Source organism: Clarias gariepinus, chromosome 13 (genome assembly GCF_024256425.1).
Source record: "Clarias gariepinus isolate MV-2021 ecotype Netherlands chromosome 13, CGAR_prim_01v2, whole genome shotgun sequence".
Classification (NCBI taxonomy): domain Eukaryota; kingdom Metazoa; phylum Chordata; class Actinopteri; order Siluriformes; family Clariidae; genus Clarias; species Clarias gariepinus.
The window spans coordinates 11,592,382-11,615,678 of record NC_071112.1 but is presented as its reverse complement, the minus strand read 5'-3'; the positions used below and the strand labels follow the sequence as shown (position 1 = coordinate 11,615,678).

The following is a 23,297-nucleotide window of genomic DNA, read 5'->3' as shown; positions in this document are numbered from 1 at the left end:
ACACACACACACACACACAGTGGATAGTGTCACATTTGGCAACACTGATGACATCATCAACATAATCAATTCGTTTGCTTGTCTGCAGGGCGTGTATTATTACACTGACACACGATCAGATGAGCACACTGACCGGACGTGAATAGAAATCAAAGACAGTACATTTTTCACTGGTTTCATGTCTGCATTGCTTCAAATAGCATAAAGCCACTGAGGACTAATCTGCACAAATCTTATTATCTTTTCACAAGATTTCAACACTGATACAACAGAAGACTGCAGTTTCCAAAAAAATAATCTAATAAACATAGTATTTATAATTATATAATAGTATAATATAATTGATTGAAACAAAATGACACGTCACAGGTACAGCAGCTTGTTTTAATATATTGCAAGGCATATCAGAATCTTAAGGTACAGCAATATAGGCATGCTAGTTTTGTACATACTGTACAGTTACAGTATGGCCTAGCCTTGGTTATTATGTCCATTGAAAAAGTCTTAATCGAATCAGTCCAGTTTAGTAATCCTTGCTGATTTGATTATTCTGGATAAGGAACATGTTTTGAAGTGCAGTGTCTATCTGTGAAACTTTTTTTTGTAATTCAGGTTTAACGTCATGGAGTGTTGTCCATCATTAGCACATGCTGAGCTATATGATCTATGCGCTGGCTGATACACACAGTGTACGTACCAACAACCAGCAGTGTGGTCACATTGGTTTGGCACAGGCAGTACGGTCAGTGTGTGGTGACCCAGATATTAATCAGATGAAGTCACATAGATGTGTGTGAGTGTGAGCAGAAGAAAGAGAGAGAGAGAGAATAAAGCATGACTACCTATAATTACAGCCTGATCTCATTTCTCTGCCATTGTAAACCTTTAACAACACGGTAACATTAATGCATATCTCAAGGGCTGAGATATTATTACGCAGGCAGATATCGGCTGTGCTGTAATCTACTAAATATCACTGTAAGATAATGGATAGGGATTCAGCATGCGTTCACAAATGGGAAAAAGTTGCAGTTTTTATTCAGGTGTTTGATTTCTGTTCTGTCTGTCGATGTTGAAATTGGCCAAGTGGTCGTATCAGCTTTAAACAGTCTATGTACCTTTTTGCAGACAAACAGCTGCCTTTGTCCAAATCCTTCTATTTGCACTCACTTTCACAGCAATCTCCTCTATTGACAAAAGATGAGTATTTTCCCTCAAGTCACATATTTAGAAACAGGCTTTTTAGCTTGCTACAGTGGGGTACACAAAAGCTATTACACAAAAGAGACAAATTTTTTAGAGACAAAAATAAAAATCCCTTGAAAGAACAAGCCGTTTTGAGTAGAGTGATGGCCTAAACAATTAAGAAGAGGAGCGTTCCTTGAAAGAAAAGAAAGAAAATGTCAAAGACCTTTCTGCTTATTCCTCTTCTCTATGTCAAGTTGAAATTTTCTTCTCTATCTCTCCCTCTCTTCTGCTCTTTTCTTTCTCTTGGAGGGCTGCCTGTAATGGACCTAATCTTGTGCCGTTTGTCCGAGCCACAGGAGTTTTGTCAATAACAATCAGCGTTCAGAAGGAGTAATTAAGGCCGAGGCTTTTCATTAGGCCAAAGGGAGGGGGCTGTCTCCGGGGACGACCGCCGCAATTAGAAACGCAGGCACGCGTCACTGGGTAATTTCAGTGAAGGGGAAGGTAGAAGGGATGAAAAAAGAGGAAAGAGGAAAAAAAAAAACCTGCGGACTTTCTTTAGATTGGAGAGGGACACTGCTCCTCTTTTGAAAGAGTGGGAGAGAGGCGGGCTAATGGCATAATAAGCAGACATGGTCCCAGACTCAACACAGGAGGATTTTGGGGGGGAAAAGAAAGTATAAAAAAAAAAAGAAGAAAAGAGAGCACAGAGGGCGACTGAGAGGATGAGTGCAAAAGAGAATGGGCAGACAAAGAGCACTTAAAGGAAAAAACAGGGTAAGTGATGTGAATTAGACGTGATTAATTAAGTAAATAATGAGGCTGACGAGGGTTGTAAGTGTGAGCCGGCGTCCCTTTAATGAGGACAAAGCAGGAGAGGTGGCGTTTAATTTGCCTTGTCATTTTAATCAATTCCATTCAGCCTTAACGCCACTGCAAAATGGCTTTTTTACTGCCAAACATGTAATACCTTCTCCACATTCACGAGTCTTATTGAAAAATGAGTTGTCACAGCTGCACATGCTGCTTTTGCCTCTTTATCACCAAGACAGTATTGTTAAAACAGAGTGATCTAAAGCCTCACAGTGAATAGCAGGTGAACTGCAGGAATTTAAAATTCCTGAACATAGCCAGAAATATATATAGACACACATAGATGTGTTCTTTCCCCCAAAACATCACTCTAAAGGCATGATGCATGTTGTATATCCACACCTAGAATAAACTTTTTATTGTTTCATATTTCATGTGCTTTATCTCCTTCTACACCTTTCTGAACTGAGCCACCACTTTTCTATAAACCAGTGTAGTTTAATACCAAGCTGAAAAAAGGTCAGAGGAAATATAATCTTGTAATAAGTTGCAGTATTTTTGTCTAATTATTGATGTAGGATGGTATCTAATAGCATGTGTTATCACACTGAGAGGGTTGAGAGAAGAATACCTCGTCATAAAGTTCAACAGAAATTTCTTCTCATCCTTTATTTCCTTCATTCCGCCTTTTTCCTAGCTTCATTTAGCTTTCTTTTTCGGTTCACTTCATCCCAAACCCTCCACCTCCCTACAGACAAAGACTCCACTGGCCTTACCTTTTCAACACAAAGGTGGACAAATCCATCTCCTGTCACCTATTCATCCACTGTAAAGCCCCTTTGAACCTGCACATTGAGATAGTTACATCAGTCAAAGCCAAGCCCCAAATTAACGTCATCTCTGATCACCATCCATCCACAAGCACCACTATTTTGATCCCCCCCACTACTGTCCCAAACACCTTGTACTTCGTACCACCAATCGAACACCATACATTTCCTACGTCTTAGTCAGCTTATACATCTTACTTAATTTCCTGCTCACTTTGAACACAAGTATAGAATGAAAACTAAACCATATCAACTTGCCTACCCGTTCTTTTCTCTGGTAATAGAGCTTGACAGTAAGCCTGTAAAAGTCAGTTTAGATTTTGATGAGAAATACCTGCCATTTTACTGTAATTTACTTACTCGCCCCTAGTCTGCCCCACACCATGCCCTGGCACAGGTCCTGAAAAGCCATAAAAGAAATTGAGACAGAAAAATATTGAGAAGATAAAACTCTTTGCTTTCAATCTTTTTTTTCCACCTCAGTTATTTTTATGCTTAATAAAATAATACTTAATATGAAACCAGATCAACTGAAAATGCTAGAAATAAAAAAAAAGCAGTGTGTGTGTTTTTTTTCCACAAATCCCTGAACTGCTTCATTCTTCTGTACTGTAGCTCACCAAGTATCACTAGCTATAGACATTTTATTTGTTTTATCCTTTAGAAATCATATTAATATTGAGCTCAAATGTTGTCCTCTGTTGTTTATTGAAGCCACACTGAGTACACTTTGGATGTGCATGCACGGCCAGTGGATCTTTTTACTGAATGAATGTATTTTAGCACTACTGCAGTTGGTGAGTCAATGAGTGTAACAGGTAAACTAAGGCAGCTGGACATCCTGAAGGACTCGGAGGACTTCCTGTTGTGCTAATAAATTGTGCCAGTCAGGCAGCCAGGACACGAGCTCCATTTACCACCAGTGAAACGCAAGACGCATTCAACAATAAGGAACAGATGCAAAACAATAGAAAAGGCAATTTTTCATGCAGCATTTCAATCTGGTGTTACAGATAGAATCCTTGGAAGCCACATAGATGTGCAGTAACTCTGAACTTTTGACTTGACTTAACTGCCTGAAAAGGTATTTGTATTGTAGATGTTTCACAGAATTGTAGATAGAGTACGCTGGATTAACTCGTTCTCTTAAAAATCTGAACACACGTGTTGAAAGCATCTAGCGAAACCCAGCTAGGGAAGAAGCACAACGGAAATATATTTGATTAGAACCGTTTCATTTTTCACATTAACAAAAGGGAAAACAGGAAGAAGAGCAATCCGACTTGATCACACTAATTTTCACACCTTTATTTACTCCAAACCCAAAGAGATCTGTGGAATTTGCATACTGATTTGTATAACCCAGATAAGAGGTGGAATCTCTAATTATTTAATATATCTAGGGACCTTCCACTTGATCTGTGCAATAATGTTAACATAATTGCCCGAGTTGGGAATGGGAAATGGAGGAAAGCAGAGGAAAGGATGGAAGTGTGTAGTGACATTATTCCTACTTTTAAAAAAAAAAAAAAAGCCAAAGCTATGGGAATGAAATGAAAATGTGACGCTATCAACTGAATCTATCATGCTACTATGCTATCTTATGTTAATTTTATTCTCAAATCCAAATAGCAAATTCTGTACGTTTAGGGTATAATAATGAGTAGTCCATATATATATTTAGAATTCTTTCACAGGTTTTAAATAAACTGCAACATTCAGCCAGGACCATGTAAAAGTCAAGATTTACAAGATGACCGCATGCAGTTCATTAATGTTTTTAGAAAGATTTTCACGAACATGCCCATGCTATACCGGTGCTTTCATATCAGTCCCCCATTTATAGCAGACTGTTATTCTGCATTCAAAGCTCTCCCTTGCCATTACCCATACACATCCTAATTGAAATGCCTCACTCTAGTTAAATGTACCTACATGGACACACATAGAATGGGATCGTATATCAAGCACTCTAGCTATTGTTAGTCATACAATACAGCAGAAACAGCTCTTTTATTGTATACCAATGAAACCCCTATTCATTTGTACCAAGCGCTGAAGTGCTTGACTTGAATAATGCATCAGTGCAGTAGACACACTATACTGTATGTAAATAGTGAGGGGGTGCCACAGTGGGAGCAGGTTCAGATTTGGTGAAACATAATGTAAAGTGCTTAGAGTGGTAAATGCAAGTGGAGGGATTTGGGGAGTGTAGTGGGATGTCGTGGCATGATCTCAGCATCACGACTGCTTAGAATTGTGAGACATTGTCTGTCATGACATATTTTTTTAACTCCTGTGCTTTTTTGCTAACAAAGATATTGGTTAAACTTTTTCTGATGTTAATGTTGTGTTTAGACTCGAATTAGAGTAAAACTTTAATGCCTAGGTGAAGGTGAAGTACAATCAGCTTTTGTGGTTTTATACAGGTTGTTACAGTAGGTTGTAGATTTGGCGGGGGGGGATCAAAGTGGACCAAACATAGAACAATGACAGGTGTGTGTCAAATCAGACTTGTACAATAAAGGACGTCTGCGGTAGGTCAGTGGATTTGTTCTAGCGTGTCATTTGATTCAGCCTTTCTGCTTACCTCTATGTTCTTCCCTTTCTGCCATCTCCTATGACCAAATCAATTTGGCGAAGAAAATAAAAGATCATTCTACAGATTTATGTAGGAATTATAAATAATGAGAAATATCTGACCTGATTAATATATCGATGTAATGTCTGAATTGATACATCCCACTGGCACATTTAGCAATTTACTTCCCAAGAACTGTTATGCATGTTCTACATTAAGTTTAATTTTTATGTGTTTTTTTTTAATCTGCTATAAAAGACAAACCTAATATTACTTTATTCCTTCTCCTGCTTAGGTAACATAGAGTACAGCTGTCCGGCCACTAACGAGTGTGAGATCACGAAGCGAAGACGCAAGTCCTGTCAAGCCTGCCGCTTCATGAAGTGTCTGAAAGTTGGCATGCTAAAAGAAGGTAATGAGCTTTCTAGACATTCCTACGTGGAAATCATATACTGACATTTTTTTTGCTTTGTTCTGATTAGCTCATGTGTAGTTTTCTTGATTTAAATGTTTTATTCCAGCACAACTTAATATCAACATAACCTGGGTTCCAAGCATACTTTAGCATTCATAGAGTAATCCCTGATACTAGAGATGTTCTGATACTTGTTCTGACATTAAATGAGGGTCAAAGTTATCCCTTTGACACCTTTACCAATCCACTGCTAGCAGTATATGCCTTATTATCTAATTTTCACTTAATAATACAACATGCTTGCATTTAAATCAGCTGTTGTGGGAGTTATTTTGTCAGCACAGAACAAGACACAGTGTAAAATGCTGGCTGGCTGGATTGCCAATGGGCTAATGCCAGGTCAGGACTGAGTTTAAGGTCCTGTTGGCATTGCCCAGCTGTCCGCCCCTAATGCGCAGCCACAGAGCAGTAAATAATGCGCCTGTTGGACAGAGAGACAGAAATATGCTGAATAGGTCGATCCCTGCATCTGACTAATAGAGGTGTAACAGTATTCCGACTGGAAGGGCTTCGGCACGGTCCCTGAACACACACTCCAACCGCTCTCAGCTCTCCCCGGCATATTGATCTGCTAAATGTTTTCCGAACATCTCAGCTCCCTTCCTGTGGATGCTTTTTTAAAGTCATGCCACTCGGGAATTCAGTGACAATTAAACATGCTGGTCATGGATTTTTTTTTTCGTGGACAGGTTTCTCTCTTCCTCCAGTTCAGCACTCTGGAGGGCCTGTGTTTGCTAGTTTGTCTCTGCCTCACCAACATGTATTTTATTTTTTTATGCATTTTTTTTTTACTTTTGAATGTAAAACAGAAGTGAACATTAGTGCAGAGAATGTAAACAGGTTCAATAATACTGTCAATTTTGCATATGTATGTCTTCAACTTTAATCAAATCCAAGGGGACATTATATAATGTGCTTTAAAAAACAATCATATGTAGGTATGTAGGCAATATCGCATGCATACATTGAGAACAGGTGAATAGAATATTCGTTGTGATGGTGTAATACACCTAATCCATCCATTTAGTGTCTGTAAATGGGTCTGCCTCAAAGCAGCAGAGAGCAATCTATATGAACCTAAGTGAAGTAACGAAATCTCTCAACTGCATGTTGAGATAGAGGGAGGGAGAGCAAGAGAGAGAGAGCGAGAGAGAGAGAGAGAAAGAGAATGAGGGAGTAATCGCATTACTAGCTGATGAAAAATTAATGGAAATATATTATCTAGAGGAATAAGAGACTAGAAAATAGGGAGAGATGGTCATAAATGAATCACCAGTGTCAATGCAAAAGAAAAGAAAATGAAGCTTAGCTTAAACAAGAGCCAGTTGACTACACAGCTATAGTCATGTCCCACACATGACAGTAGGCAGCTGGTTAAGATGTAACGAAGAGGAGACATTTCTTTCAGCGGATGCTCTAACACTGGATAATGCTGCGAGAGAAAATCATAAAGAATTCACATAATTCCTAGACTATGAAATTACAAGTGTAGAAGTGATTGAAATTTTATGCTTTTCCTTCCATATTACATTCCTCCTCTTTGCTATGTTTAACAGTTGTTATAATTTAGAGATAGTGCTTCTCTTTTGCATATGAATGACAACATGAACAACCAAATGCGGATCTCTTTTTTTTCTTTGGACTTTTTTCTCCTCGGGATATTTCTCAATAAGTGTAGTCTATAAATGCAACCTAAACAGTAGTGAAAGTAGTTTACTGTTCACAGGACCTAGATGTCTAAATGTGTCAGACATTACCCCATGAGCTAATAGAAGCTTTTTAGGTGGGTGATTTACGCAGAGTAGATGCTGTGCCAGAGAACAGTGCTGCATGGATGTAGAGAACATGGCACACCTTCTTTAATTTTCCTCTAGTCCTCTTTTATTTAGAAAAGGTCATATCTCCTGTCCTTACCCATTCCACTTGCAGATACCTACATGCTTCTTCAATGTGACTCTAGTTCTGTCCTCAAAATACCCTTTATTACTCATGAACAAGTAACTTGTAGCAGTTAACACAAAGCTCTTACGCTCCATCCATGTCGGTGCCAAGGCAGGCTTGTTGTACCCACCCTCTCACCTTCACCTATAATTTCTAAACACCATCAAAATAAGTAAATACATTTTGCAAATGAATATGAAGACGTGAAAGGCATCTTGCTCTGCGTTTGGTATCTCTCCTCAATGCAAGGTCGTGCGTCTGTCTTTCTGCCTTCGCTACGTGAGCGCGAAATCAATCAGGCATTTCAAGGAGACAAGAACAAAACAGAGACCCGTGTCCATCTCTCTGAAACTCTTCCTGTCGCTTGGTTACTGCTGAGGAGAAGGCTGGGCTCTTTTAGTAGGTTAGAAGTGGAAAGGTCATGCAGTGAATGGACACCATCAAGCCTGATTATAACTATACAGCTTGTAGGACGTGCAGCCTGGACCATAAACCTCCAATGGTACTTAATTGTTCTTTCACATTCTATAAGCTTCTGGGATTCCAGGGATTTTCATGGGCTCAGACAAATTCCAGGTTTACATGGATTACTAGATCTTTCTTTTACAATAAACCATAAAAAAATTATATATACTGTATATATATATATATATATATATATATATATATATATATAGAGAGAGAGAGAGAGAGAGAGAGAGAGAATGGGCATACAGTCCTAAATGAAAATGATAGAATGGGCATGCAGTCTTATGATATAACAATATTTGGCTGTGTTTTGGTAGCGTGGTCAGACACTGTAATTTGGTAGCTGTTTTTAGAGATATGCAACAGAAGTCAGCCTGAAAACTCCTGTGAAATTGCTTCATTTCCCCCGTCTGTATAAAAGAGGAAGTGATCAATAGATCTACTCAAATGTCAAGGACTACAGTTTTTTTTCGCCCTCTAATCAATGGAAGAGGATCAGAGCTCAGATGATAGGAAAAGATACTATTGAGAGATTACACTGATGTAATCCAATGGTTACAGTCCTTTAACCGATGAGCAGATCCATACATGTCGCTTAGCCACGCTTGGAGTGTGATATTTGGAGTAGAAAATGGCGAAAATAGGTAGGACAAGTAAGTCCTAGACAGAATCAAAATTGCTAATTAAAAAAGATACACAGTGTACACAGGGTAAGAGCGAAAACTAATACAGTAAAACATACAGTACAGGGGTAAGGAAGGCAAGCACTGATGTGGAGATCCATACCTCATAGTGACCGATGGCTGGGAAACAGGCCAGCCTGTTTGGTGATTTCTGAAATACACTGACACCAGAGCACCATCATCCTGAACGTCTGCGGCTAGTGCTTAAGATACCGCACTAGTGCTCCAAAATACCGCAAATCTCCCAGGACACGGATACTGGATTCAACAGCTATTCTAAGAGTTAAAGAAGATGTATGTGCCTCAGTGTCTGGCATACTTGGCAGATTTGCAAACAAGGACTTACCTCATCCAATGAACCCAGAACGGCAAGCCTAAAAAGACTAATGAGAACTGCGTAGTATTTAGGAGCATTAGTTTTCTCTAATTTGCAGGTGATTGGCCAGGACCTACAGATGGCAAACTGCCAACAGATGCAACCACTCACCTATCACAGGAGCATTAATCTGTCAAAAGTCACTAAGCACAGTAAATATAAGCATTTAATTTGAGGGGTGTCTGCTTCTACGACAAATTGCTGTGTGAGGTGTGTATGGTAAGGAAAGTTTCTGATGTAAGTTTCTGCCGCTTCTTCGGTCTATGAATTGCTGTTGCAGCGACTTAAGCACACGGAAAAGCTGGTGTACCATTGATATAGCCATGGATGAAAGCTTCCACAATACCGAAACCCATAAAAAAGCCTTAGAGGTGTTGTTCTTATACTGACTTTATTAACGTTGTGGGTCTTGTTCAGGAATGCACTGCCTTGACCTTCTGTTCATTCATCACTACCCTTTTGAAGTTCACCACTTAGTGTGGAATAAGAAGCCTTTTCAGCCTTTACATAGAGAAGATTCTTTAGAAGATATACAATATAGTGATTGTCAGATAGCAGAACTGGTGGTATGCATTTATAAAATCACAACCTCATGCTTATGTGAATGTAATATAAGATATCTCCCCATGGCATTTTTATTGGTGTACCCTACATGCATGCCTCTAGTCTTAACAAAATCCCTTGTGCACCTGCGAGGTGTTCTTAATAGTGCAAGTACTAATTAAATCTGTCTTTGCATTCATTTAGAAAATATTACCTGATTATTGTAAATTACAGTACTTGGTTACATTCCTATTTTAAACTGAAATTAAATTTCTTAATTACCTAAATTGTGCCAGCATGTGGTCCGAGTTAAATGAGCCGAACTATTTGTAAAAGATTTTTACTACTCTCAGCAGTTCATTCCCCCCAGTGTGAAGAGGTATATGAGTCTGTCAACTGTCTGGCTGCCAGTTTCCCTTAAGTTGGCCTGTTCCTCCGCCTAACAGGTGAGAGGATTACAGCAGGCGATAACACATGTTTTCCACCAGAGAGGGTTGGGAGGGAGCCGGCAGGGCGGCCCGTTCCTTCATGAGGCCTTAAACATTGTATATCATCTCTACTGGAAGACAGACATATGAATGACTGCCCAACCACAACTGAAAGCAGCTCTGCATAATTCACATACGCTCATGCATGCCCTGGAGAGAAAAAATATGGCCACTCTTAAATTCAGTAGAGAATAATCAAGGAACATGTGCAAGAATTTAGAGAGCAGCACGATTGTGCTGTGCGGTGAGATAGCAACAGTCCCAAGTGGTGCAATTGTGGTCTTGTGGTTCTTATTTGCGCATGCATGTGAGGGCCGCTAAGCCACAGGGTGTCGATTTTCTTATTTTAAGATTCAAATGGGTGCTCAAGAGTGGCTAATAGTTTTCAATGGATACTTCAGGTCACTGGCAATAAATTACCTTATTCACCCATTAAACGGTTGGTTACATCATCTGTATATTTTGGTGTAATCTTATTCAGTTTTAAATTCCAGTCCTAATGGAAGATGATAAAAGTTGTACTGGTCATCACATGCACTGGAAAAAGCATTTGAATGACTAATCGCTGTGAATTTGAACAACGCATTACAATATGTGATTTTGAAAGATGAATGTTCAAACATTTGGATGAAAATGTTTAAACATCTGAAGTACTGGTAGAAGAACACACCTCCATTTTGATGAAAAGATACTAATGATACTAATGCCACCCACCCTACTAGAGTATGGGGAACCTGCAGTGTCTTACATCTTTCAGGATTCACTGGTTATTCTTTCAGCCTGTCAGGCTGTCCGTTACCGTCAGTTCCTTCTCATCATCACTCATGAGAATGAATGCCATGACATGCTTGCAGGCATCAGGAGCTGCCAGTCAGGGGCCATGTGAAATAGTGCTGACGAGGGGGTTAGAGGCGGCAACCATGAAAGGCAGGGTTTGTTTGGCCGTGGGACATGGCCCTCTGCTTTTCCCAGCTAAAAACAAGTTCGCCTAAGCTCCTCTTGGCACTGCTAACCATCCCAGCCATGCTGACACTTTCCCCTCTCCCAAGGGACAGGCACCCAGAACAGGTGATAGAACCAAAAATAAGGTTCCCCACCAACCCTCACTGGCCTTCTCGGTCCGGCCCACACAAAGTGAGTGGGGACAGGCCCTTTTGTGGGGCTGTGCATGAAGAGGGATTATTATTGTTTTTGTAAGAAAGAGGAGCCTGGGGTCAGCTGGCCCTTGTCCGGCCCCGAGCACGGGGATAATCCCCATGCAAATGCCAAACGCTTTGGCCTTAAGCCGTTCTTCTCTCCACTGGCACCCCGGTTGCTTTGAAGAACTGACACCCAAGAGCCAAGCACTATCTGCTCTGCACCAGCAGCATGGGTCAAATCTATACAACACACATACACATAAATGCACGTGTTTGTTAATTAAGCGTACAGCTGCTGTATCTGTAGTCTCATCTGAGTGAAGCAATGCTCGAAGAACAAGAAAAGAGAATGACATGCTTATTTCCTTCTTCGTGCTTCAGCATGTCTCCAATAATCTGGATGTCTGCACTGTTTTTAGGTTGTGATAACTATTGGGAAGTCACACTATGGCATTGCATTAGCAATCTCTGGTGTCCAGTGTTTACCTCGTCATTTCCTCTATGTCTCTTTTATGACTGTCCAAATGTGTTTCCTGACTTGTTTTTTTTTCCCACTGCACTTACGTTGGCTTTGTAAGACCAAGAAAATCAATTGCATTTGGTATTTAATATTAATCTATTGTATTAATCATCCTAATTATAGTCACTTTTGATGCTCTATGAGGTTATTATGTTAAGATCAATAATATATCTTTTTTTTTTAGTTTATTAATTTGGTCAAAAAGACTATTTAAAATGGAGTATTGATGGGTGAGTGCTCAGTTGCCTTTACCTTCTATCACTGCAAAGAAGTGATTAGTGAGATCACGATAGTCCTATGATAGGCCACTAATCTTCCATTAAAGAACTCTCTCTCTCTCTCTCTCTCTCTCTCTCTCACACACACACACACACACCACACACACTGACCCTCTCTGAGAGTAAGAGAGACTAGCTATTGCCAAGCTTTAATTCCTGTCAGCATCTGTTAATTATGGCGGGCACTGTTCTAATTAAAACAGGCACCCATGTACCTCGGAATCTTCACACCGGCTTTGCCATGGCTGACACTAACATTTGACATAGAGATGAGCAATGGATGTTTCAGAGTGCAGGACTCACATTGGGACACATGCACAACAAGACATTTAAAGGGACAGGAAGTACCCATAACATAACGTGAAATATGTCATCTCTGTCCTTTGACAGATCACCTGTTATCTGTGTTTTACACAGGTTTAATATATTTTCTTTTTAATGAGATTTCCAATTCGTATTTAATATTGCACGAGTGCAGTATGTTAGATGTTAGATGGTGATGTCATAAACAGCGTAATCATCTCCTTTGTAATTTTCTATTTGCTCTCTCTCTCTCTGTTCTGCAATGCTCATCTTCACGATTATCATAGTGAAATTAAAGTTTCAGTTAGGAGAAATGAGATTTTTACTGCGATTTAGCAACCGTCAAATGATTTCCCAGTGTTTGCTAGGAAGGGATGTACCATAGGGACCAGTGGGTAATTAGGTTAGTGGGTTGTCAGTGTCAGGAAATTGAAAGACAATTCTAATCAGATTTGTGTTTCTAGGGAATCAAATAATTTATATAAGTAGCAGAAATCAGCTCGTTCCTCTGGTAAAACAATAATGCAGTTTGTTTCAGCTGTCCTTTGTTGTGTATGTGATTATTTTAAGTGAAACTGGTCATCAAAGGGAAATGAAATAACTGATGAATGTCATGGCATTTTGGAAAATATCCAGAATGCACACTTTACAACAAAAAGTGGTTTTTGATTTTGTCATTTGTTTCCACACGTTTTTAAAAACAATAAACAGTTAACTTAACATCATTCATCTTACTATATGCTGCTGTGGACTATTTTACTACTAGTGTCTCTCTCTCTCTCTCTCTCTCTCTCTCTCTCCTCTAGCTCTGTTTCTCCTCCTCGTCCGAGGTTGTTCTCCGAGATGTTCATGCTTATTGTGTTGATTTATTTTTTTTTTCACACTAATGGCAGGATGACATTAGCATAATTTTCTGTAGTAACAGTCCAGTCTTATTTCCCATAGCTCTGCGATTCTAACATGATGAAATCATTTAGCAAGCGCTCCCCCGTACGACAGCTCAAGTAGTTGGACATGCTTCAAACCAGTGAGCTTTAAACCATGCTTTAAACTCAGGAGAACATTGCGATGCTTTCAATTTCATCTCAAGCATTAGTAATTTTGACTTACAGATGAGTTAATAACTCATCTGAAATAAATAGAACTAGATTTTTTTTTCGTAACAGTATGCATTTATACGGAGGACAGAGATACGGATTTGCATGGTATGAAATATAAATGTGTATTAACATTCTTATCAAATAATTGAATAATAAATAACAGATGTTGTGATGAGCATTGTGGCATTTACTGCAGTACATTAGCTCTGAAGTGACTCCAGTAGAGAAGCAGGGAAAATGCACTGATAAGCTTCTACACTCATCCTGCTAGAGTTACTTAAATAAAACCAGCCTGATTTATTGGACCATGTGTGTGTGTGTGTGTGTGTATACAGCACAGCATAGTAATGTGTGCACGGGTATATAGGTGCTGGCTGAGCTATGTGTATAAGAAATGAGTAAGTGTTTCAGCTCCGTGGTTAGCATGCTCAGCGGCTCTGCAGAAAAGCTAAATAATTAGAAGGCCGGTCTGTGAGATCATTGACCTTCGTTTAAATATTCATGTGTTTGTTGTGTGGTGGACAGTGGAGCAGAGGCAGCAGACTGCTCTCACATATGGAGCACTGCCACTCCTGTGACACACTCCACCACAACAAGCACAAGCCTGCCTCTGCACACTACCTCTGTCTGTCTCTGTCTCTCTCTACCTGTCACACACATACCTAGGTCAGGGTTTGTTTGCATGTTTGTTGTACAGTACTTCTGCTTTCTCTGTCTTTCGGTTTTAAATGACTGTTAAGGAGATGAAATGACTTATTTACACTCTGATCATGTTACCTGGGAGGATTTTAAGTGTGTGTGAAGGAATGTGTGCAGAGCAGATTCTGGATTTACAAAATTGCGAGTTGCATCTCACAAATTCCCTGCAAATCAGAGCTATTTTATATTAAATGGGCTAATCTTTCATGAAGTTATTTATTAAATTAAATTGTGACGAAAAAACATTTTTGTTACTGTTATCGTGCTTGCCATTTTGTGCTTTGTCGACTTTTTAAGTGCATTTGTATAAAGGATAAGGAGTGTGTTTATAACCTGGTGTTCTGCACTCATCCAGGAGTTCGTCTGGATCGTGTCCGAGGAGGCAGACAGAAGTATAAGAGGAGGATTGACACAGAGAACAGCGCCTACCTAGGCCTCACTCTACCACCTCCAGCAAAGAAACCATGTAGGATTTCTCCCTCTCCTTTCTCTTTCTCTCTCTCACTCTCTCACTCACTCTCTCCTACACACACACTCTTCATTACTTACCTAGAAATAAAAATTAAAGCTGTGAAAACACTGTAGTTTTGTGATGACTGTGTGATTTTAAGGACACTGACACTGTGCCATCATTGTGAGAATTTTTGTTGTGGGCTTTTTGGCCTTTTTGTTTCTTACAAACCTCTTATTACATGTACATATACCAGTATAAATGTGAATATTTTATGTGTATATATCTCACACCGAGAAAAACTCTATTACACAGACTGAAACATAGACTTTTTTTAGAAGAGAGCAACACAGACGTGGAAGTAGGTGATATTTTTCTGCTCGGCTGCCTCTTTTTTCATCAGGGAAAGCTCACAAATACAACATTGTTCCATATTTACAAGTCTCCTGAATCAATACTCAGTTGTTGCTGGGTTTTGTTTTTTCATTTTCTTTGTGCTGCCTGGACCAGATTTAAATTAATGGCCTGTTAAGACCTCTGCAGAGTAACATAGAAATCATCACACTAATGTGCAGCATTATTAACATGATATTTTTAATAGATTCTTTTAAAATTTATTGACCTGACATTATAATTTGCAATTCAGTTTCTGGTATAATTACCGACTAACACACACGATGGCAGTATAGCTTATAAAATTTCCAGACACATGATTATGTGTTGAAATGCTTATTTATATGAGGTGATTATTTATGCTCACTTTTTGCCTATTTTAGGATTTGTTAGATCAATAGTAATCAGAATATATTGTATATATAGATATATAAATATATCTCTGCGTCTCTTCTGCTCATCTTCTTCCTCAGTGACAAAGATTGTGTCCCACCTGCTAGTAGCAGAGCCAGAGAAGATCTATGCCATGCCAGATCCCACGATGCCTGAGAGTGACATCAAGGCATTGACCACACTGTGTGATCTCGCTGACCGCGAGCTGGTCGTCATCATCGGCTGGGCCAAACATATCCCAGGTGAGTTCGCCCTAGCTGTGTATACAGTACATGCAGACAAATGAAAAAATAGGGTAGTTGGGTAGTTGAATGAGAATGAAAAACCTTTCTTGAAATAGTTTAATACTAATAAACTTTCTGTTCAATTAAAAGAGGTGAAACATCAGTTTATTAGTCTGTTGAATAGGAGAGCTGTTGCCATGCAAACTTCTACCTCTGCATCTGTAATAATACATTTAATTCGTGGCATGTAGACCAAAAGTCTGGTGCAAAAATCTGATCCATTATAAAACCATGCTTCATGTTCATACAGATTTGAAATCATTAGAAATAACTGTGTTATTGCTACTGTTATATGTTTTAAAGGTCACACATTTTTCTTTGGACCACATTTTGCTTTGATTATGGCTAATAAGCTTACACAGTGTCAAAACTTTATATTTAATTTATCTCCAAAACCTTGTATTGATAATGGGAGATTTGCACCGCTGCGTAAAGTCTTTGCCAGAACATCCCAAAGATTCTCAATGGGGTTAAAGTCTGGACACTGTGGTATCCAATCCATGTGTCAAAAAGATGTTGCATGCTCCCTTAACCACTCTTTCACAATTTGAGCCAAACGAGTCCTGACATTTTTATTTTGACATATGCCTATGCAATTAAGAAAGAAAAAAATCCATCGATGGAAAAACCAGATCAGTCAGTTTAATTAGGTATCAGGTAAAAAAATGTTTTTTTTTTTTGTTTTTTTTGCACACAACCTAGAGAAGCAAGCTCCGGATCGAAACACTGTCCCCACAGGCTTGTACATTAGGCATCACTTCATCCGCCTCTCTTGTACACCCAATGTGCCCCATCACTCTCAAACAGGGTACATTTGGACTCATCAGACCACACGACCTTTTCTCAATGCTCCAGAGTCCATTCTTTATACTCCGTGTCAAATTTGAGCCTTTCTTCTGATTAGCTTCACTGATACGCAGTTTTCTTAACGCTACACAGCTGTTAACACAGCCATGAGTTCTACGAATTGTGAATTACGACCGGATTTCACTAAGCATTTATATGATATCCCAACAACCTCGGATGTTTTTTCCGACCACTATTCTTCCAGTTTTTATAATAATGCATTTACAGTTCTTAACCAAATTTTAGTAGTTTTTGTTATCCTCTTAGTTGCTTTTCTTCCTTGATGCAGGACAACAATTTGACTCTACTGAAACAGAGTAGCATCATAGGATATGTCTTCGGATATACAGTAGTGGTTTAAGAAATGGGAAGCTACTCACTACATCATTTAGGGTTAAATTACTTGTTGCAAGCTGAACCATATTAATCATTTAAATATTTAGCTTAGTTAAATCCAGGTGGTGACTTTCTTTGGCTAGACAGTGAATTTTGGTGCACTATACAGCAGGATACTTCATATATGCACTTCTTCTTAATATACCTAATACAACTGAAGTATGTTTTGCTGACATTATTTTACTTTTAAAATACAAAATTCAAGCAATGCTACTGCTGACATATGAAACCTTAAATTAAATTGAGCATATTGCTGTTACATAGGGTAAGAAGATGAGTTTACATTTTAGAAAGTTTAGTTTAGAGCTTTGGTCTGGATAAGTAGTATGTAAGAAAATTTAAGCACTGCTTCATTCAGACTAAATCAGTTATTTCTTTATGACATTATGACAGGAGATTGTATTACAGAGTTTTTTGTTTTTGTTTTTTTTGTATAAGGTTAGAGTGCTTCCAATGTTTTACCACCTGTCCACACTGTGCAAAGTAATTTTAGTACGGATGATATATTTCCTGGAATCCACAATAAAACAGAGTCTGTGAGAGGCAATGTTACCTTTAAGCTACATTTTGTATGTACAGTATCTTGTTTATATCAATGACCATGTTAATTACGTTTGCAATGTTTGAGCATTTCTGTAATAAAAAAAAAACAAAAAAACAGAAAGATTCAATACACACCCGACACCTTTTTGGGAAGATGGTAATCAGAAGCTCTGTGAAATGTTATCTAGTAAGGAGATTAAGAAGACTTTGATCCCTATTCAGTCATGCTCCTTCACACACTCATACACATGGAGCGTAGTGCTGTGTCAGCGCAGAAAGAGTTTACCAAGAAGATTAGCCACAGCAAGTGACATTAATGACCCAATAACACAGTCCCCTCCTACTGCCATACAACTCTTTTTACATATTCTTGCCTTCATACACACTATGAATCAGCACAGGCTGGTTATTCCACTACCCTTTCAGGATTATTATATATTATATATTCATCACAAGTTCTTTATTCTAGTACCATTGCTATTTTTTTCTATTCATATTTAAAAGTTAGTACCCCATATGTACTGTAGATGTTTTGTGTAAAAACAACCTACTGTATAACTTTTTACATTGTGCCATTATTTATTTAATGAAAATGAAGTCAAATAGAAAAAGGACATTTGGACAATACTAAGTACCCTTATAATTCAACAGCTTGTGGATCCACCATAGCTTGAAGTAATCCTTACCTGTTTGACTTTATCAGTCTCTCACATTATTGTAGAGGAAGTTTGGCCCATTCCTCTTTACAACATTGCTTCTGGTTATTGAGGTTTTTGTGCATTCACTTAGACACAGCTCTCTTAAGGTCCTGTCACAGCATTAAGTTGGGTTGAAGTCTAGACTTTGACTAGGCCATTCCAAAACCTTGATTAATTGATTTTTTAGCCATTTTGATTTACTGCTATACTACAGATCATTGTCCTGTTGCATAACCCAATTTTGACTTAGTTCTAGCTGTCGGAAAGATGGGTTCATATTTGCCTGATATACAGAGAAGTTCATTGTTGACTTATTGTCGTGTGGCTGCAGTCGTCATGGTGGTGATTCTGCTGAAATGTTGTTTGGTTTCTTCAAACGTGCCAATGCACATTAAGGTCAAATAACTCCACTTTGTTCTCATTTTGTCTATAGGACATAGCCTTGTGGTTCGTTCAGATGCAGTTTTGACATACTTGTTTAGTCTTCTTCTAATTGTACTGTCAAGGATTATAACATTTACAATAACATGATCAGCGAGGCCTGTAGGGTCTGAGATGTAACTCTTGGTTTTTTTGCATTACTCTAAGCATTGAGCATTACCCCTTCCAGATTGATGAGAGACAGCAATTGTGACTTTGAGAACAATGCTTATGTCTTTTCCTCTTGGCTCCGTATTACCACACACCTGAATGCTCCAGACCAGCAAACTGACAAAACAATGGAAGAGAATAATGTGTGTGTTAATGTATTAATTTCATAACAACACACAGATTCACAAATGGGTCTATTGACAGCCCTCATATTTATTGAAATCAACACTCTTATAATTAGATTGTGTAATTGGTAAGATTGGGTTTTATTATTATTAGGTAATTAGATTGTTTTTTATCCCTATAACTAAATATCTACCAATTGCTTATTTTTACATTAAATTTAGTATTTGATATATATTAGTTGAAAATTAGCCATTTGCAGTTTCTGCAAATCGTAAACTATTAAAATTGGAAGGAATTGTCTCAAAATATGGTTGGAGTTAAATTTACATTGTGCTTTCAGTTTTCTCCCCAGTGGCTCTCTGCTGCACAGGGAAGCTGATTGAGTTTTTGTATCACTGTTGTATCACTATGATTCAACCCTAATAGCAAACAGGCGGGTGGCGGCTCCTCCCCACTGTGAGGCTACTGATTACATTCTGATAGATTTTTAGCCCTTTGGCGATGGAATTAAAAAAGATTAACAGTTCATTATAAAGTGGGGAACATTGATTAGGATGTTGACTGATGGCCAATGACCAACGTCCAAAGGTAACAATTTATACGTAAAGAAAATTGGCACTTAACTTCCCCAATTGATTTTTCATTGTGTGTTTTGTAGGAATAACATTTGAGAAAGCGGGTTATGAAAAATTGCTCTAGACTGGTTGTATCCAGCACTCATCTCAGACTGATTGAGAGATATGCTTGGAGTGTGTAATCATCCTCACCTATACTGGGTCTGAGAGTGTGTACATGATCTGCAATTCATATTAGTGTTCAAAGTAAGTAGATTATAACATTGTATAGATTCAAAATACAAATAATGCAACTTCTAAATGCATTATTGCAATTTTTATACCATCATAGCATTTTCATACTATCAGTTTAAATGTTAATTCATGGATGATTAAAGATACTAATATACAGTATGTTCCAGATAATGTTGTGTTGTAGATATTTAGCTGTAATGATGTTCATAAAAAAATATAATTACAATTCCATGTTTAATTGCCCTAAAAAAAAGTACATGCCTCTTAGTTTATTTACTGCATTTTATTGGCTGCTAGCTACTATTGTAGGAAACAGTGAGGAACATACGTGACCAGTCAGAATCATGCTTTTTTTCTTCTTTTTTTTTGTATCACTACAAAAAACTAGAGTGTGTGGATCTGAGTGTCAGGATAAGAGCTGGTGAAATGGAGGCTTTTGCAGGAAAAATAAGTGGTGATGAGATGTTAAGATATTATATTGTTTGTGGACATTTTTCTCAATTATTTGTATGTTAAGCATTTTCAATAGATGTGTGGAGTTTTTGTAGCAACATCATTAATATGGAAAAATTGGTTGAAAGTAGATAAACTTTTTCCTAGTCGTAGGCATCTACCCAAAATGCAAGGGCGTTGCAATTAGTTGTAGTGATCATGTTCTAATCATAGTATAGTTTATTATCCCTTCACAGAAATTAATTCCTGGCTACACGACATATAGTGGTATCCCCATAATGAAATTCTTCTGCAAATTCCAGCTAGATTTCTATGAAAAGGGGGAAACTGAAGTGTGTGCCATGCCCCATGTTGTTTAAACAGGAAAACAAAAGCAAAAAACAAAAGTATGGAGCATCACTAACATCTATTCTGTTAGGAGAAGGAGGCATCTGAACTCATCTGTCATCCAGGGGGTCTAGTGAATGATGTGCTTTATGGTGTGGCTTTGTGGAACAGCTGAATTGAAGGTCTTTGTTAGCTTGCATTTTAAATAAAAAAAAAAAGACATCTTTAATTAAGTTTATAATCTTATGCTGTTTCTTTGTTTCTTAAATGCTGTGCTGCATTATTTTATGACTGGTCCCATCATTACTAGATGTTATACATGCTGTGGCTAACCTAAAGTGCTCTTTATTAATCACACTTATTACATAAATACTGTAGGTTTCTATTTGTCGGCTCATCTAACCATTCTGGACAGCTAATCTGTATTATCAGTTCTTACCCAATCTTTCATAAATTGAATTGATAATTAATCCCCGAGTTGAACAGCTCAGGACTGGTTGACCTGGCAGTGCATGACTGCACTCTGTAAATAGTTTGAGTGACGTCTGGCATAGCTTTTCTTATTAAGGTCGATGTGTGGGAAATGTTGACAGATGGCTTTTTTACTCCTGTGGTGCTAAAGACCTTTGACATACATACAGCCATTGCTTGTTCTTCTCCATCTCAAATTTCACAGTGTCCAACTGACAGGAGCATTACTGTAGTTACTTACACCCTGACACACTATAAAGTGAAGCTGGTTACCGATTTGAAAAAAAGTACAAAGACAGACTCCCTCCAGCTAAAAAAAAAAAAAAGTACTTGATAGACCAGTCTGTTACAGTGAAAATGGTAAGAATGAAGATGGAAAATACTGGTAATGCTGTTATTGCAACTTATCAGTGTCATAGATCAGATTTTTCTTTCTGACTACACTGATTGATAAAGCCATGTACCATGGTTTCGAATAAGATTTTATACTCTGCATCTTGTGCAACCCAGTTGCTTCATCACATTAGACAGCTGTTAGTCACCTGCCTCCAAGCCCCAGATTCAGGGCAGGATTTTTCCACTAGGGAATTCTGGGCTGAGAGAGTCTGCAGAATTATTTCCCACATGATCTTGTCACAGCCACATAGTAGCTATTCTTGTCCTGTGATGCCTCGTGTTTTATGAGCGGCATCTATAAGAGTTTTATATGAGCATATACACATTGAATCTTTTTCTTTTTTTTTCGAATGGCTCATACTTTCAAAATAATTGAAAACTTGGTTAAAATGCAAATCCAAATTTTAAGCTTACTAGAAAAGGTAGGTTATTTCTAGTATTACAAATGTATTGAAAATGATCACCTCACAAAGCTTAGTGCTATCATATCTCAGCACACACCTCATGGCACAAGATTACTCCTATCTTACCCCGCGCCACTCCTCACCCACCCAAAGCTCGCTGTTTTCTCTTTGCCATTAAATTGTGAAATCTCCTTACTGTGTTGCAGAGGCTGATCCCTCTCAAGCTGTGTAATCTCCTTGTAATGGAGTGTGAATACTGCCGGCCGATAAATCAGCACCTCATCAGCGGCCTTTATTAAATATAGACACCAACAGACAGGCCTTAGTATATTCAATTTACCCACTGACGGAGGCTTTAGCAGCCCAGATCAAGATGGATGGAGCAATCAGGTGTAGGCCCAGGCCTGACGCCCCACGCTTGAGATGCAGCATGCAGCGATGGAGATTTGAAGGGGGGCTTCCGGGACCATGCAAGGGACATCTGCTCCTCTGGGCGGGGTTACACTCAGAGAAAGGGCAAGATCTATTTTTGTTGTGTTAGCACTGTCAAAGCAGAGTTTGTTTATGCGCATGGAGGTGGTCTGCAGCTGTATGTGCACATTGACTCCTGCGAAAAAACCATCACACAATAACAACAATTTCCCTCTCATTCATCAGTCACTTAAATTTACTAATTTGATTGTTGCTTTTAGCTAACAGTTGTGACTCAATGAGACTGAGCAGTTAAGAGTTAAGAGTTTTGCTCAAGGACCTAATAGTAGCAGCTTGGCAATGCTGGGATTTTATCTCTCACAACCTTCTGATCAGTAGCTTAATACTCTTTACTACTCACCCACCACTTTCCACTGAAAGCTATTCATCTTTAGGGTCTCGGTGAAACCAGAGCTCATGCAAGGAACGCAAAGTGCAAGGTAGGAATACGCTTTGGATGGAGGCTTAAGTCTATTAAAGGGTTCCAGGAACAAATACATTTATAACAACACTCATTTATGCCTTGGAGCCATTAAGAGTCACCAGTTACCAATCTACCTTTTGGAGGTGGGCGAAAACCGGTGAACCCAAAGGAAACCTACACATATAATGAACATGCACATACTCCATTCAGGCAATAACCCAAGCTCAGGATCAAACCCTAGACTCTGGCTATCTGCAAACTTAGCCCAACTTGGATTTATTACATTTTTTTTTTTTTTTTGGTGAGAATAAAACAACACATTGCATTGGGCCATTTTTGGACAGACCTTTTATGCAGTAGTCAATAGGACATGGCTACTCATTAACCAGTGAATCT

The 23,297-nt window shown here is 38.6% G+C and overlaps 1 protein-coding gene across 1 annotated transcript in view; it reads left to right on the top strand.

Moving 5' to 3' along the window:
* Window positions 1-23,297, top strand: part of esrrb (estrogen-related receptor beta) — a 49,022-nt gene that overhangs the window by 14,678 nt on the left and 11,047 nt on the right. The window contains exons 4-6 of the mRNA XM_053509166.1: window positions 5,708-5,824; window positions 14,781-14,891; window positions 15,743-15,904. Of these exons, the coding sequence (XP_053365141.1) occupies window positions 5,708-5,824; window positions 14,781-14,891; window positions 15,743-15,904 (390 nt within the window). The remainder of the gene's footprint in view (window positions 1-5,707; window positions 5,825-14,780; window positions 14,892-15,742; window positions 15,905-23,297) is intronic.